At 41.8% G+C, this 17,948-nt stretch overlaps 1 protein-coding gene across 1 annotated transcript in view; it reads right to left on the bottom strand.

Annotated features, from left to right (window-relative positions):
- Positions 1-17,948, bottom strand: part of LOC109968951 (SWI/SNF complex subunit SMARCC1-like) — a 103,173-nt gene that overhangs the window by 24,790 nt on the left and 60,435 nt on the right. Inside the window, 3 exon segments of the mRNA XM_020615553.1 lie at positions 1,970-2,126; positions 8,469-8,555; positions 11,278-11,466. Of these exon segments, the coding sequence (XP_020471209.1) occupies positions 1,970-2,126; positions 8,469-8,555; positions 11,278-11,466 (433 nt within the window).

Below are 17,948 nucleotides of genomic sequence, written 5' to 3'. Positions count from 1 at the left end.
AGAAACATGAAATAACTAGTTACAGTAGCTTTAACAGTGAACCAAACTACTGATGGAGTTGTTAGAGGGTGGCACCACATCTTAAAAAAGACTGAAATTTAAAATACAAATGAAAATAAAAAAATTCTACCTCAGTTGTAGCACTAGAACTACCCATGCTGCTACAATACTAGCATTACCCATGCTTCAGTTAGTGAGGCACCTGTTGGCTGCCACCTGCAGGCAGCAGGGAGGCGTTGCATCTCAGATGTTTATCCTGATAACATTAACCTTTTCCCGCCTATGTCCCCCACCTTTAGCTTACCTGGTTGTGTCTTTAATCTGCAAATAAACCTGCCCCCCCCCCCCAAAAAAAAAAATTTGAATAAACCCTTTTTGACAAATCATGTTTTCAGGATAAACAAGTAAAGCCGACATTTTGTTAAAAGTACAGATAGCAAAGCAAAGCTGCAGTGGCTGACATGGCCACCGGGTGGCGCAGGTTAGCGACAAAGTAGGCCATGACGTATTGATACAAAAAGTGATCATAAAGAAAGCTGGTTAGAAAGAGACGGGATGGGAAGGGGGCATAGCAAAGGATTGTGGGAGTTTTCTCTTATAGGATTGAGATTAAAGTTAGGACGGGTTCCTCGCTACACTGTGAGGACAGTCAACAAATATTTAATCTGCACAATTTCAGGCAGAGTTTAACCTCTAACCCCAGTTTGTGCCAAAGTCCTGATTCAGTTAAGGATTTCTATGACACTGATCATTCAAAATAAATTAGTGCAATTTTGTTTTGTGTCCCTAAAATAAATGACAAAGGTGTAGGACTAGATTTTACCAATTACACCTTGTAAATGGTTATAAAAACAAGGTTTCTACAGCAGTTCCATATAGAACCTGAACTCATTTGACATTTTATGTACAATCTCCTTGAAAACAGCATCAATAAGCAATAAACCAGCAAACTAAATTGAAAAACACAATGAAACTCTGAGACCTGATCTCATTCATTACTTGTTTCTGAAAATGGCCATTTCATACTCAAACTACAATACATGTTCATAACTATGTGTGCATCTAGTATGTAAGCACATGTACAAATGTGCAACATTGTTCTGTTCTGTGTACAGACTTAGTTTGTGCATGCTTGTGCATGACTTTCTTGTCAGGGGAACTTTGACTAAATTTTAGGAGATTTGGTTTTTCAGTTTTTAACTTAAATGACCAGGGTGGTGGCATTATATGCAAAATTTTCATTTGAGGCCAATAAAACATTGTCCCCATCCTTCCAGGCTGCCATGCATTTTCATTTATTCCTGTATTACTGAACAACAATTAGTAGACTCCTTCAGAACTGCATGAATTGGGTGACCCAGTAATTCACAACCTTTTTGGCTGGTAACTGCATGAAATGAAGCAGTGTCTGCCTCGTCACAGGATTAAGACATTAATGAGCTGTCAGCATTTTGGATCACCTCTGAGACTGCTTTGTTCAGAGAAGTGTTAGAGGTAAAACTATCTAGGACTTAAACAGAAAGCAAGAACTGGAAAAATGGCAGAAAAATCCCAAATTTAACTCACACCACTTCAAATTGATCAAACTGGTGAAAATATGCAAAACCACTAGGACCCTGTAACTGAAAATATAACAAAATCGGGTAAGTTCTCGATTTCAGCTAGTTTATCAATAAAAACCCACAGCGTACAGGTTACAGACAGAAACCATGTGTGGCTACAATATGTGAGCAGCATTGCACATGCATTCGTTTGGATTTAGATTTCCCCCACCAGTTGAGAAAACTCCTGCCATCCTTCCTTGCGCTTTGACCTGGACCATCCCCCTCATTTAGCATTTCACACCTCTGAGTATTGGAGAATACTCATGCCCATGCATTAGTGGGAACAGACAGGGGGCTCAGGCAGGGTTTGGTGGGAGGGGGGTGCAGAAAAAAGGGGCGAGAGAGAGAGGCGAGAACCACGTTACCTGACAGATAATGTTATCATAGTAAGCCAATGCACGGGCATGAGGGACGTTAGGAGGGGTGTCGCACAGTTTCCTTACATTTGGGTGGGAGCCCTCAGCGATGGTGGACAGGGAGAAATTATCATTGTGCTGCTCCGATGAAGGCCGGTACTTACTGCTGGGTGTCGGAGGATGGAAGGCGGTGGAGAGGGAGGAGGGGAGAAGAGGATGTGGAGAGGAAGATGAGTGAAAGATGGAGGAAAATCAGTGTGGTGTGGGAAGGAAGTAGAAGAGAAAACAGTTTGAGCAAAAAGAGGAGGAGAGAGAGTTGAGAAAGATAAAGATGTTGAAGTGGAGGTGAAGGAGAAGAGGAAAGGATTTGTGAGAAGGAAGGGAAGGGAAAGGAGTGGAAAAGAACAGAGAAGATGTGGAGAAATTAAGGGAACGTGAGTAAAAGATGAAGCCCAGAGAAAGGAAGAAGGGATGAAAGGTAAGTAACAGCACCAAACATTTTGGGTACACACATGATCAATAGGGGAGACAGAGAATATGAGGGAACATGGAAAGAAGGTAAAAGAGGGGCATTAAGGGGGCCACATAAGGAGGAGGAATAATGAAATGTTAGGAAGAGACATGAAATGACATGTTTATGTCATGAGACAGATAAGCACATTGAAAACATGAAAAAACAAAAAACACAGACAGTATAACAGGATGGGATAAAATCAGGTAAGAGGAAGGATGAAGGAAGCAAGAAAAGGACAAATTTAGGAAAAAGATTTTATTGTTGACAAAAAGAAAGAAGGTGTCAGAGAAAAAGGAGGGGGAGAAAAAGCAAGAAAGCAGCATTAGTTAGACAGCAAGTTTATGACTTTTGTTTGTGAACAGCAAACAGACACAAACATGTAATCTGTGATGCAACAAACCGACAATAAAATGTTTCGCTGGGGACCTGGTTTTCACTTGAGTCTCCAAACAGGCTCGGCTTTGACTCACATTTAACCCAGCACAGTTCTGTTGGGACTAACAGGGAGACTCTATCAGAGACAAGAGGAGGCTTTCATTTTGTCCACTGAACTGATTCAGAAATCCTCCTAATGTTCAGGGCTGGCTTGTTTGAAAACATTTAAATAAAGGGTTTTCCTTAAAACCCCACAGCGGTGTGTGATGATGGGGCATTAACACCACCACATGTCCAAATTACCAGCTTTCACTGATGGAAGTTTGGTCAGAACTATAACATGGCTGAAAGTTTCCTTGCTAGAAAAAAAAATCCTGTGCACCATCTTTCAGCCCAGAGAAGTGGATGATATACAAGCCTTGTTCAGAGAACACTCTTCCTGATAACATTAAAACTGACACAAAAAATAAACACAAAAATCTACAATTTGGCTAAAGAAGCCACGCAGCTCTGCACTGACTCTGTATTTCATCAGTTCTTGCACTGCACACCTCCTTGTTTGCTTAACAGATAGGTGAAGTCGGTCATGGTACAGATCTCAAACTGCCTTATAACAGGGATGCATCCATCCTTTCCTGCCTGCATCGGTTTTTCTTTCTGTTCTCTCTCCATCATCGACCAGGATGTTGGATTTGATCTCGAATGGCAGAGAAATACTGTGACTGCAATTACCCACAGCAGCTGGGGAAGTGTGGGAGTCTCATGTATTCATGAGCCTTGTCGGTGCGCTCACACACATGCACGCACGCACGCACGCACGCACACACACACACACTCTTCTGAATGTGTATTGCTGAGCTTTTTTCTCTGGAGCCGCCCTCTCTGATTCTTCCATCTCTCTCTTTCACTTTCTCTTTTGCTCTTCCTCCTGCAACAGTTCCTCCTTAACTCCCCCCTCCTCCCCATTTCACCCTGCCCTCCTTTCTACTCCTCTCATCTGTCTCCCTCCTCCTTCTCTTTGCTTCTCTTCGATTTCTTTTAGCTGACCACTTGATGAGGCCGTGTTGTTTCTGTCATGCTGCGCCCTGGCACTACACCCCTCTAGGTTGCACAGTTGTATGTAGGTCAACCCCACCTCCCCCGTTTCTCCCTCCTTCTTCTCTCTCCTGTTCAGACTGCCCTACTTTCAGATGGATCCAGAGAACCAATGACATCACCCTTTTCTCCTTTTTTAATTTCTGCAAGGTAGCATCACAGCTGCGACTGCCTGCACCCTCATCGCCTTCACCCTGACTAACATGATAACTGTCCAGATAAAAATAGACCCTATATCATTGTGGGAGCTTGCTGTTGAGGATTCAGCCCTTTAGTTCACATTTCCATCTGTGGCGCTCGATTGCCGGGTTGCTGCTCATCCACGATGGCTCTGTTGCTAGGGAGACTGCCGCTAAAACACCGGCACTGGCAAAGCAATGCTAAAGCAGCACCCTTCCCCATTTACATTCAGTCCAGCCCTTCAATCTGCCTGTTGCTCTCATTCTCTCCTTCGGTTTATAGTACGTCCACCTCCCTCTTCTCCATATATTTCACACAAAAATAAGGGTCTTTCAGGGTTCTTCAGTGTGGCATGTTGTGACTCTAAGAAACAGCTGATGATATTAGAATATTTTACTGTATGCAGTAACTGCAAATCAATAGGTTTCAATTTTCTGGTGAGCATTATTCGATGCCTGCTGTGGTGCAGTGATGAATCGTTTAACTAAAGCAGGTTAGATTGCATCATCACATTTTATATTCAGGACTGTTCACAAGGACAAGCCAAAATAAAAACATAGGAAAGACAGATATAAAAATCATTTTCTTAAGATAATTTTCTTTAAAATGAATGTTTATACGCTTTACATATGAACTTTTGTTGCCCTTTGGTTGCAGTAGAAACAAAATGTAAAGACAGTTAATAAAGTTGATGTGGTCAATGTCAGAGTAAACATAGTTCTATTTACTGTACACATCCAGCGGATATGGAGTAGTGTTTGCATCCATTTTGAGTTGAGTTGCTGAGGAAAATATCTGGCTCTTTAGCTGATAAATGCTCTATGTTCAGCAACTAGTCACCAAGTTTTCCTGTCAGCTATCATTTAGTATTGGACTGGGAGTGCAAAGTGGGTTTATCAAAGCTACATCCGGAAAAGTCTGGAAAAGAAACTGAACTAAACCAGCGGATTTATGGGCTATGAAACCAAAACAATGAGCTAAAAGATGCCAAGGTGAGCTGAGGGGAACAGCAGAATCAAACAGTACCGGTAATTCTGTTCATCACTGTGATTGACTCCTCTGACATCACACAGTTTCATTAGTTGATACAAATGAAATCTTTAGAGTAGATTTTTTGTCTCTCTCTCAAATTTCAATAAAAGTTTCATAAGAAACTACTAGAATTCTTTGTAACCAAGTTTTCAAAAAAAAACCCAGTTAATGTGCTGAAAACATTTTAGCCTGTTTTCAACAAATCATTCATACACACCATTTCAATTTATTATTATTACTTAAACAGTGCAGTGACCTGCCCTGTTCTTTCTTGCTTTAAGAGAGAGATTTTCCATCCTTCATCTTTTCAATCATTTTGTCACTTGTTTAAAAAATCCAGTCTTTAGACAAAAAGACCATATAAAAAGACTATCTGATAAAATAAATACTATAAATGTTGGTTCATTTAATGTCTGATCATTTAATTTTTTTACTTTCTTGAATTCTTATGTTTGATGAACACTGTATATAGAATCATTCAGCATGATGTTATAGAAATAACATCAGATATATTTACAGCACCATTAAGATCCTATGTCATAGCATTTGAGTTTGACACTACAAAAATTTTTTTTAAGGCATTTATATGCAGAATGTAACAAGATCTGACCTTATACTTCATATTTTTCCCATATTTCCACCATAGTAATGGTGGAGTATATTTAACTACTGAGATCCTTAATGCAACATCCTGTAAAACCCAAAAGAACCCTAAAGAACCCTTCTCTGGTTCTCAGAGTGTGAACCACTCTTTTCTTCCTCATCTGTCTTGTCATCTGGTTTTCCGCTGGCTGCTCGCCATCAGCCCTCTTTGTCGCCCCTCCCACCAAATCTTCCTCCTGCTTCTTTGCTTCCTCTTGCATTCCTTCAGCTTCCCATTTAGGCAGCTCGAGCCGGTCCGCTCCATTGCCATCAGACTCTCCTCCTCTCTAGCTCTGTTTTTTTGCCGCCAATCACCCCATCCATATCCTCCTTTGTCTCAAAGACCCTTCATCCTCCCCAGCCTCCTCTTCCACTGGGTCCTTAACTTTCTCTTCCTCTGTTTTTACCCTCCTATCCTCCCTTAATGTGTGTTGCTCTGCTCTCTGATTCACACATTGGATTCTGATTGGCCCCAGTTTGTGCCTCTCCATTAGATCTGAGTCACTGCACTGATTTTCCACAAAACAGAAACCTGGTAATCTATAAATCATTTAATAACACTTTCTTTTGTTCATATGGTATTTCCAAAATATATTCCAATATAATTCTTAAACATTTAAAGGCAGGTTTGGCAATTCTTTTCCGAAGCATTTTTTGTTACATATCTTAAGATTCTCTTTTTTGTGCTGATGGCAATGAACACATTAAATGCACTGACAACATAAATAAACAAATCCATCATCTCTAGCAGCAGCAGGGCTGAGAAAAGCATGACCAATAATTTTACTCGGCACGAGCAAAATCACAGGATGGCCTGGCTGCCTGTCAACCTACTTTCTACTTGCGTGCACAACGTCTTTACATGAGCCAAGAGTCTCCCACAAGGCCAGGCAGGCAGACGTGCTACTGCTCTGTTATGATAGCCAAACCTAGCGAGCTATGACAGAGAAGGTGCCCACAGCAGCTTACGGTCACAAACAGAGACCGTTGTTACAGGCCAGGCCTTCCTCTTTAAGACATATGGCCTTACAGGTAATGTTGTTGCCAGAAGTTTCTACCTGCAGTATGAGAGATTGAAGACCACTGCATGGAACAGACTCCTTTTACTTGCAGTTAACTTTGCATCAAAGACCACTTGCAGTGTTCATGTTACCAAGACGGAATAAAGGCTGTGTTTTGAACGGTGTTAGTCGACCTCCTTCTTCACTTCTCCCTGCCAGAAAAGACCGGAGTTCTAAGGCTAGTTACCGGCTACAAGCCAGGGCTAAAGCAGCTTAGTCATGAACCAGAGGTCCCCAGCGATGGTTTGGGGCTGCAGATTTGCGTGGGTAGCACTGTATTCAATAAAGTTGGAAATAAAAAGATGTCGCTTGATGCAAGAACTAAGACCAGAATTAACAATAGTGTGGCTTTGGAATGATGGTGACAACTGAGAGAACAAAAGGGGCTGAAAAGTGACACTATGGTGGCCGTGTTTCTGCTGGACAGGCAATTATTGGGTTTGTTTTGTTTGGGGGGGCATTTGTTATTTTCCTGACATCTGTGAGTAGGAGTCAGGCTGTGCACTTTGCTGTGTGTGTTGTGTTTTGGAGGAGTGGTTTTGGAGAAAAGTCAGAACAAAAGGGTGGGGTTTCTTTTGTTGTCTGCTTTCAAAATTGAGCTTTATCTTGTTTTCCAGGATCGCCAACCCTAACTTTAATTCTGGCTTACACTGTAGAAATTGAGGAAGGAGATATTGTACAGTATGTCATTTCTGACTACTACTATTATACATCTTTCTTAGCAGGCAGCAGACAGTTAAGAGCCTTTGAGGATACTAAATATACCACTGAAACAGTAGAAGGTGCTGGCAAACAACATTTTTAATGTCCATAGATCACTGGGTATTCATTTTACGTGTTGCATCGATTTTACGTGTTGCTTCTACTTTTATGGATTTTAATGTTAGAATTATATTAAGATGAGCTGATCAGTCAGAAACCGGGTCACTACAGAAGCACAAAATGAAGATACAGTAGCTCAGGAGTAAATCTACAGTATTTCAGAAACTTGTTGTAAGACGTTGTAAGAGTCAGAAAATGGGAGCAGACAAACTAAACTAAAATTGTGGGGTTGTAGCTGCCCGAATAAAAGCACCACAGCTGACAAATAACAGGTTAAATCCCCATCATGCTATGTCCTTGAGAAAGGCGCTGAAGCTCTACTGCCTCAAACATTCTGAGTCATTCTTGCCTAAAAGGTGAAGTTAGTGTTGTGAAAAATAATTCTGTGTTCATGGCACAAAATCTTCCACAGCCTCCTCTTTTGCTGCTCTTGTGAAGGACACATGCTGTTGTTTACACCTCCCGTCTGTCTCCTCAAGCCTTTTTCTACATTAAACTGCCTCAACTGAAGAATTAAGCTGGTAAATCCCACATCAGTATAACACTCATACTACATTATGTTGTCACTGAGGTATAGAGGTTTTTGGAAATTGAGTGTGACTTCCTGTTGTTTCAATCTGATGAACATTTAATTACATAAAAAAAAAAACTTTTATTAACCGAGTATGTTTAACACACAAAGGAATTTGTCTCTGGTACACTAGAGAGAGCATTCGACTGAGGCAGCCATCTGTGGCGCCATGCTGGGAGGACAACACCCTTTCTTAGTCCATTCACTCACACTCACACATTGGTGGCGGTGCTGCCCTGCAAGGCGCTGACCTGGAGCAACTTGGGCTTCATTGTCTTGCCAAGGGGCACTTCGATATGTGGACTGGGGAGAATGGGAACCGGTTAGGAGATGACCTCTGTACCTCCTGAAGCACAACCACCCCATATTTCATAACACAAATATGTTAACACAAAACAGTTAAGGTGTGGACGGAGGTGGCTTCTCCAGCATTATAGGATTGTTTTGAGGACACTGACTCAGGGGGTGTTCAAAGAGGGCTCAGATCTGGAGGCTTATACATCAGCTGTTCTGGACTATGTGCAGATGCTGTCCTACCTACAAAGTCCGTCAGGGTTTTTCCAAACCAGAAACCATGGTTGGACGGTACAGTGTCACGTCCGCTCAAAGCTCGGGACACTGCCTTCAGATCAGGTGACAGGCTAGCCTATAGCAGAGCCTGGAAAAAACTAAAGAAGGGCATCCGGCTGGCCAAACGCAGGTGCAAACAGCGCATCGAGGACACTTTATGAATAACAACACACAGAGTATGTGGAGAGGCATCAAAACAATAACAGACTACAAAGGCAACAAACAGCAGGTCAGCCATGATCCCACCCTCCCTGACACTCTGAATAGTTTCTTTGCACACTTCGATACACCTGGCAGCAGAGGAACTGTACATCTCCCTCAGCTCGAGGAACAGCACCAGCCTCTTGTCCTGCAGCTACACCAGGTGAGCTCCACCCTGAGGAGGATCAACACCAACAAAGCTGCAGGACCAGACAGGGTTTCAGGCCAGGTTTTGAAGATATGTGCTGACCAACTGGCAGGAGTTTTCTTGGACATTTTTAACCTGTCCCTGCATCTTGCTTCAGTCCCTGTGTGCCTCAAGTCCTCCATCATTGTGCCTGTGCCCAAGAAATCAGCTGTCACCTGCCTCAATGATTACCGCCCTGTTGCTCTGACACCAGTAATCATGAAGTGCTTTGAGAGGAATGTCCTAAAGCACATCACCTCATCCCTGTTGGTCTGGACAGCCATCAGTTCACCTACAGAGAGAACCCATCAACAGAGGATGCTGTCTCAATAGCATTACACACAGCCCTGTCCCACCTGGAGCATCCTAACACTTATGTCAGGATGCTATTTGTTGACTTCAGTTCGGCATTTAACACTGTAATCTCAGACAAACTGGCACTCAAACTGCACAGTCTGGGAATGCCTGCATGGATTAAGGACTTTCTCACTAACAGGTCTCAAGTGGTGAGAATCGGAAGCTGCACATCATCCACACTGGTCCTGAACACAGGCACACCACAGGGCTGTGTGCTCAGCCCAGTTCTCTTCACTCTGTCTACCCATGACTGTGAGGTCATTCACTTCACAAACACAGTAGTGAAGTTCGCAGACGACACCACCGTAGTGGGTCTCATCTCAGACAATGATGAGAAAAAGTATTCAGAATTTATCACTGTCAAGTGCAAAAACCAACAACAGTGGATGCATATCAGAAAGAATGATAGACTTAAGCTTTGATGTTGTTGCCGTGAGTGTCAATACATGACTGAAGATTAGACTTGACCCAGATAATGCAAGTTCAGCTATAGATCATAGCCTCCAGAAAACAAAGCAAGCTTTAGAAATGAAAGGACTACTTTTGATGCACACCAACTTTTTAAAAAACACAAAACTTGTTGTTTCGAGCATCTAGTCCATCACAACTATGCATATATGAGGATTAAGACATGACGAGGAGAAGGTAGATCATCTGATCTAAATGTGTTGAATATTGCCTTCTCGTGCACCATAAACTTACTGCATGGTGCACTCTTCAAAGGCACAGTGCTCCTCCAGAATAACCAGGAAACAGTCTTCATGATGGTCAAAGACAAAGTTCAGTAAGCAGCATTCATTCACACACAACCTCCCCCCTATGGACAGACACAGACAGAACACTGGACCTCTGCAGACACACACCCATGCTCACACCTCTTCCTAAAGACTGAGATTTGCACTGAGCTGCACTTTATAATGTTACTACACTCTTTTGCTGCTATCATGCTGCTGACCTGATTAGGTCCCATACATCCCTTATTTGTTCATATTTTTATATTGACTTATACAATTTTGTGTTATGTAAATAATATGTCTGTCTTTTAAGCCAAGAGCTGCCAGAAAAAAGATTCTTGACTTGATATGTCACATTCTTATTTTCTAAACTTCACGACCATTTCTCGACTCTAACACTTATTTCTAGACAACACTGAATACTGACACAGCTATTGCCTGCATTTCAATGAGGGTTTACAGCTATTGATTCCGGGGCCAAACGTTTTTTCCCTCTGTTCTCTCCATTTATCAACCAGTCTGTCATTGTCTAAACTTCACACTAAACACAGGTGGGGGCACAAGCCTGCCCCCAGCCACAACAATAAATCTTTTTCATTTCTTTATCAGTGATGGGATTAATGTCCTGCAGTCGACAGTGCGGATCTAATAAGACATCTGCTGCACTGGGATGCCTTTGAGCAAGGCACCAAAGACTTAACTTTTTAGTTTTGTTTGATTTAAACTGATTCAGAAAACATGGATTCTGCAGGGCACATGAAAAGGAGACCTTGACAAAGTTTTGCCTTGATTTGTATATTTCTTCATCAGAAAGCTGCTGGCCTTTGTGTTTCAACCTCTTGTTAGCATTGTTGTATAAAACTGTATATTTCAGTGCTTTTGTTTACAGTGAATCATCCAAACCAGAAAAGGTATAGTTAAACTATGTCAGTTTTTAAATGCTATCCCTTGGTTCAGATGTTTTGTGGAGCCTCACCTGCGTTTGCGCAGCTTCTTGTTCTCCGTCTTGAGCACGTGGAGCTTCTTGGCAAAGCAGACGATGATCATGAAGAGTAGCAGCACCACTATGGCCGAGGCACCCACGGCCAGACACATCACCTGGAACTCGGTCACCACTGACTCACAGCGAGCACCCTTATGCCAGATGTAATCCTGGACATTACATCTGAGAGACAGAGAAAGAGAGGAGGAAATGGAAGACATGGAGAGAGAGGAAGAGGCATAGTCAAGTGGAAGACAGGTGCAGAGACAAACGGGTGTTTGAAGGAACAAAAACAAAGCAAACCAAAAAGATCGATGACAGGAAAATTGTAAAATATGGATGTGATAGAGACGAAGGAGGGAGAATGGAAAGGGAAGAGGTGTAAAATAAAATAGAGAGAGAGAACAGAAAGAAAAGAGCAAAGTCAGTGTGGTAAACCCACATTGTATATTCTTGGTGGTGTTTGGGATCAGTGAATTGTGTTACTATGTCACTTTGGCATTTATGGCCAGATTATTATCCACACATTTGGCTTTTAAGCATAATTTAGCAGTCACACTTTCCTATTTTAATGTTGTCTGTTTATGAATATTCAGGATTTCCTCTCGGCTCATGATTATCCTTTTAATTATCCTTAACTGCTTCGCTGTGGAAACTAAAAAAGATCACCACAGTGGCCCTAAATAGGACTTCAAGCGATTCACAACACGTTGCATGTTAAATCTTAACTGTTATTGTGAAGTAACTGACCACGGGTGTGTTAGTAGGGTGGAGGAGTCACCGGCAGGGTTTGAACAATGATTTATTCAGAAAGGATAACGTCATCACTTTGTTTCTGAAAATACAAAGTCAAAAAACAAAAAACAGCCCGGGGAGATTTCTCCTTGCCACACAAACTCACACACAAATTCTTGCAAACCCACACAAACAGTGTAAAAGACATTTGTGTTTAAAAGATCTAATGTTCTGCACATGGGCATACATATGTGCTTGTATATTATGGGCACATATGTGACACATAAACTCCATAGCCGTCTGACAAAGCATGGTTTCTGCCCGGGGACAGGAACGACACAGGCAGATGGCGTTGTCTACAGACTGTCTGGTGTGTAAATCGGCAAATGTATTTCACCATTTAACGAGGCGGTAATGCTGCTGAGTGATGCTGCCTCAGTCGCACATGAGTGGAGGAATGTGTGACTGGGCATTATTCTGTAGATTTTGACCAACGCACACAGACGCATACAAAGATGAGGGAAATGAACGGAGATGCTGGGGTGTGCAGCCACTCCGGCTTCAATCTATACATACTGAGCAGGCTCCTTTCACTGACCAGCTTCCTGTATCCCTGATGCTTTTATTTTACCAGCTGAAGGGAAGCTCTAGCAACGAGCCAGGAGACATTTTGTGTGCATGCGAGAGAGTGACGAAGCCATATATCACATTTTCAAGGAGAATTCAATGCACTGAGCCTGCAATCGTTTCTGCCTTCACACAAAGGAGAGGTTTATGCAAGTCAGAGTCAGATGGAGCAGGGAGGGTGGGGGAGGGCTGCGAACAGAGAAGGAGATGCATAAAGGAAGAAGGCGTGTGAGTAAGGATGTGCTGGTCGTCATGGCAACACATCCGAGCAGCAAACCCGGCAGATGCACCGCTGACATGTCATTCCATCACACACATGCATCCTTGCTCACCCGTGGAGAGCGACATAGCCGTGCTTTAGCAGCTAGTTCTCATCTTTTTTTTCCTTTCTCTCTTTCTTTGCTCCTGCTGCTTGTTTTCTTGAACATTTTTTTCTTGTTCACTGGATCTTTACCTCCCCGTCTTTCCTCCCTCACCTCCCTCCTCGCTCCTGCACTTTGCCAAGTACCTTCAGCTGAATCAGGTCTCTGCTCTCAAATTGTGCAAATGATCTCCTACTCCCTTTTACTGATATTAAGGGAAACACACAGCAGTCCAAGGTGAATCTCCTGGTCTTGTCATAACAGTAAAGAAACGAGAAAACCATTTATAAAGCAAAAACCAACAATATGCTGAACTGTACTGACAAGTATTGTCTGTGTCTGGGCCATAGAGCTCCACTGTTGTCCTAAACCAATAATAAGTCTAAGAATCTACAGCTGGGCTGTACTTAGGCACAGTGGTGTTTTGAGCTAAATGCTAACATCAGCATGCCAGCAGGCTCACAATGACAACATGCTATTGTGAAGCAGGCGAAGCATCTTCACCCTGTTCATGCTAACACTGGCTAATTAAAAAACAGCTGAGAAAATGGTGGACCAAACCAGACTGAGCAACACTGGGCGACGTGTTTATTTGTCAGTCCTAGTCCTGCATGGCTCCAGTTTCATAAACCCACACCAGCAAAGCTCGACACCAGAAGTGACTGATTACCCGCAATTATCTCTAAATCAAATCCGGACCTGACCCACTAACAAAGTCCAGTGATCCGTACTCACTTTATAGCTCATCCAGATTGTTTTTAAACAGAGCTTGCACAACAGCTGGCTAATTCTTATGTTTACTTCTCCTCCCGTCAGCCTGCATTTAGTTCATTTGTACTCGAGCTTGTATTGTATATATATTTTTATCTCATTACACATAATTTTTGCACATTACCCATCAGGCATCCAATCTGGTAGAGGATTTTGTCCTTCATTATACTGTAGAAAACTACATGTCGGAGTCCTGCACAGAACAGGCAACAAATAAAGTGGGGGGGAATTACAAAACATGGTTATAAAGGAACAAAAGCCTGAGAAAGGGGTTTATCATTACACCATGTCAAATCCAATCAGGCTGTCATCATGCAGGGCGGCTGAACATCAAATGTGGATTAATCAGCAGCAAAAAGTAGTACCCAGAAAATGCACAGTTTGCTCCTGTTTGAGTTATTATTTCTTTAAAAGAAGAAAGAGAGAAAAAAATGGAAGGTTACATCTGCCCCCTTTTAAGGTTTACATTTATGAATGGGGACCTGACAGGCAAGCTCAGAGAGAGTCAATAAGACTTTGTTGGTTCTGGTCTTTTCATGGGATTTATCAACCGTATGGAAAATACAAAATGACACTGGCCTTAATCAGTAAAATTTTTGGAATGACAATAAGCTGACACAAAAGGAAATGGCTCTTGGCTGGCAAGACAAGTTTTAGGATTAGATTTCCTTCTCCCAAAGTCTCAGGTGCAGGGCAGCGGCACACAGCAGAAGTCAAATTGGAAATGACTCCTCACTTCAACACTCCAATGTCTTTTTTTAAATCACTAACTTCTCTCTGGCTGTCTGGCTGTGTCAAACAGCCTCCCTTGTTCCCACTCCTTCCTCTGTAAAGCCTCCCACATTCCCACAGGCTGTCCCATTGTGTCCCACAGAAGAGATTTTTCCTCCCCAACCTGTCATTATCTCCATCGCTGTGGTTCACTGAAGCTGCAGCCCGGCAGGGATGAAGAAGAATTAGCACTGGGGCTGCCTGGGCCACATTACAAAGAGCTAACAAACCCTCTCAATGTTTACCTGATTAGGCTGGCCTGCTGGGAGAGCGAGGGAGAAGCAGGCAGACAGAGAACGACAGAGGGTTTTTCATTTATCTTGGAGAGGGTGTCAGTGGTGCAGATGTGGCTGTGGCCCAATAATAAGACCTGTTGTTGGTTTTGATAAGGTGTTATGAGGAGTGAAAAGGGAGGAGATGTGGGGGCTACTGAGGAGAAGGGCAGGGGTGAAGAGGGGCAGGAGCAAGGTCATTTCAAGGAAGACGGGAGGGTTGGATTAGGTCTAAAGGGCCAGAAGAGGACAGGTATTTTTGGAAACTGAAAATGCTGATATCAGCTCCACAGCAGGGAGTCACTATGCCTGCTTAAAGAATACATCAGGCTTACGGGCCTGCAGCCACCTTACAATTTATGTCCAAAACAAAGGCCTGTAAAGTACTGTACAGTGAGGGTGTGGGGGTTTTGTTGGTGAATAGCCATCAATTATGGTCTACTGTCACAGACCAGCCATTGACATTTGTGTTTTTATGAGTCGTAACCATGGCCATTCACTACATACATTTAACTATACCAATGGTGGCATTCGCAGATTTGTAGAAAACAAGAATTTTAAAGATGTTGCCTTTTTTGATGCTGAAATGGAATCCGAGCACACTCAAATTGTCGGTATTAATTCCTCATTAGAGAGGAAAATGTGGTGGATGTTAAACTGTGACGAATGGTTACGATGGCTCGTTTGGGTAATCATTTTACTGTTTACTACCTTTTGTTTGTTTGATTAATTTAGGGTTTTGTTTGAAAGCTGTCTGGTCACTCGACTCCTTGTGTGTCTTGTTTTGCTGGACTTCTTTTTTAGCATTTTAACCTCAGAACTCTACTTGGAGAGTGAAATTTATTATTCATACAGACAACAAAAACCACAAATGTCTTATTTTAACGGCAGAAAATGTTTATATATATTTTCAAAACAGACATCGTGGCAGAAATTCTTCAGCGTATCAGATTTGAATTACACAATTAAATTCTGTAAAACAAAAATAAAAAAGAAAAAGTTAAAACTGATTTAATTACTACCAAAAATGGAACATTTCTTTATAATGTTCCAGAAAATTTCATTGAATATGTGTTACGTTTTGGAACAACTTTTGTGAAAGAACTGGTCCTTGTGTTTTTGTGTTTCTACCTTCTTTAATATTTAATACATGACTCTTTGTAAAGCAAAAGTGTATTTTTCTTTGCAGTATGGAGGGAGAACAGGCAGACAGAGAAGATCTGTGGAAGGACACGGGAAGAACGACCAAACAGCTGGAGCTGACAGAGTTGGATCTCGCCTGATAGGAGAGGGCACAGCAGGGCTGCTGAATATTTTAACATTAAAAAACTATTTTAAATATTTCTGACTTGAAGTAAATCATATTTTTTGTGCGGTATCTGCAGAGAGTGGCACAGAAGGAAAAACGAAATCAGGTGTACAGGAAGAGGCGGATCTGGTGAGGAAAGGCCAGCAGAGGACAGCGAGGGTGCAGACTCTGGAAGCTTCTCACTAGAAAACATTTACTTTCTACAGGCTCTGGAACAAAAATTTGAGTTTCTGTGTTGGATAAAAGTAGACTCTGCCATTATATTTTGGGAGGGGAAGGCCAACCATGTTTCAGGCTGAGGGAGGGATTAAAAACTGGATTAGATTTTAAAATGCGGAGAAGAGGAGGAGAGGCTGTGGAAGACCAGTTCTCATCTGATTAGATGACATTATAGAAAATTTAATAAAGGAAGATTGAGGATAACAGCTTTTTGTTAGTTAGTTCATGTGTAGATTTCTTCTTCTATAATTTCTTCTGAATAATTTTATCAATTCTTTTTTTTATTGTGAAAGAACAGGTACATTCAGTTCATTAGGCCTTTATAAGTATTCGAGTGAAACAGTTTGATAAGGGTTGAACTGTTCACAGCTCAAAGGAAAGTGTTGCCTGAAAAGGTCACAAGCCTAAGAATGGGTTTAACCTTGATCTTATTGGATGGTTTTATGGGGTGTCTCTGCCAACCCAGCTTAGTTCTAAAAAGTCTTTTATGAATAGTCACAGACTTTTTTTCTGGGTATTTTATGTGTATTTGCTTTTTGTGGTGTTTTGTTACCACTTTTGTTTATTGTTAGAAGTTCTTGTGCTGCTTTAATTGTATGTTTGGGTGAATTAAAAACAATTTTTGAAGGATAACTTTTCCTTTAACCTAAAAGTGGATATAGTGACTCTAGCTCACTAATTCTGTTATTACTATGTAGGGATTCGAGGAAATGAACACTAAATGATATTATTGGGGAAATGAGATCCCCTCAGAGGGACCTCAGAATAAACATGATTTCAGTCAAGCTTATCTCTGAGTCAGAAGGAAAACAAATACAAGATACAGCCATCTGGGGTAGCCATTACAGCTAACTGCACAGGATGATCACCTGATCACCCAGACATCAGGTTAGCCAGCAAGTTGACCCGGATATATGTTCCTATATAGCTAGCTTTAATGGCTTGGTAGATTAGAAAAAAGCATAAAAAATGATAATGCGCCATCTCCCTATCTCATCTACAGCGAAGCCCGTCATAGCAGAATTAGCAATAGCTGCTTGCTCAGACACTAAACACGGTAAGATGTGACATTGTGCACTTGTTCTAATGACTGGTGTTTATGTTGTGTGCTTGTGTGATTGTTAATGCTCTCAGGTTTTTGTTGAAAAGGAGGTTTCAGTCTCAACAACACTGAATAGATTAAATAAAGTTTAATGTGGTGGCTGTGAGAGGTAACTTTGGTTTTAATTTAAAATCTCATAAATCATGCCATGTGACATTTCTTCATCTATAGTTGAAGTAGAAGGTGAAGACGTTGGGCAGAACACTCAGTTCCTGCTCAACAGTTTTTTACTTCATTCTTGAGTTTTGACTCGTTGGTATGTGAATGTTCCACCAGTTGATGGTGTTTTCTTGTTCAGCTTTCATTATATCTGTAATTGTTATGGATTTCTTTGTGTGCTGAGTGAAATGCTGACAGACTGTCACTGCTCATGTCTGGCTTCTGTGCCATAGTGCTGATTGAAAGCATGCGACATCTTCATCAGGCGGAAGAGAAACTGTGAAAACTTTATGAAGACAAGAGCTCTGTTTTGGAAAATGTTCCTGATGTTTGAGAGG

This window comes from Monopterus albus, unplaced genomic scaffold (genome assembly GCF_001952655.1).
Source record: "Monopterus albus unplaced genomic scaffold, M_albus_1.0 scaffold166.1, whole genome shotgun sequence".
Classification (NCBI taxonomy): Eukaryota; Metazoa; Chordata; class Actinopteri; order Synbranchiformes; family Synbranchidae; genus Monopterus; species Monopterus albus.
The sequence above is the reverse complement of the archived record's forward strand: the minus strand, read 5'-3'. Positions and strand labels throughout refer to the sequence as shown.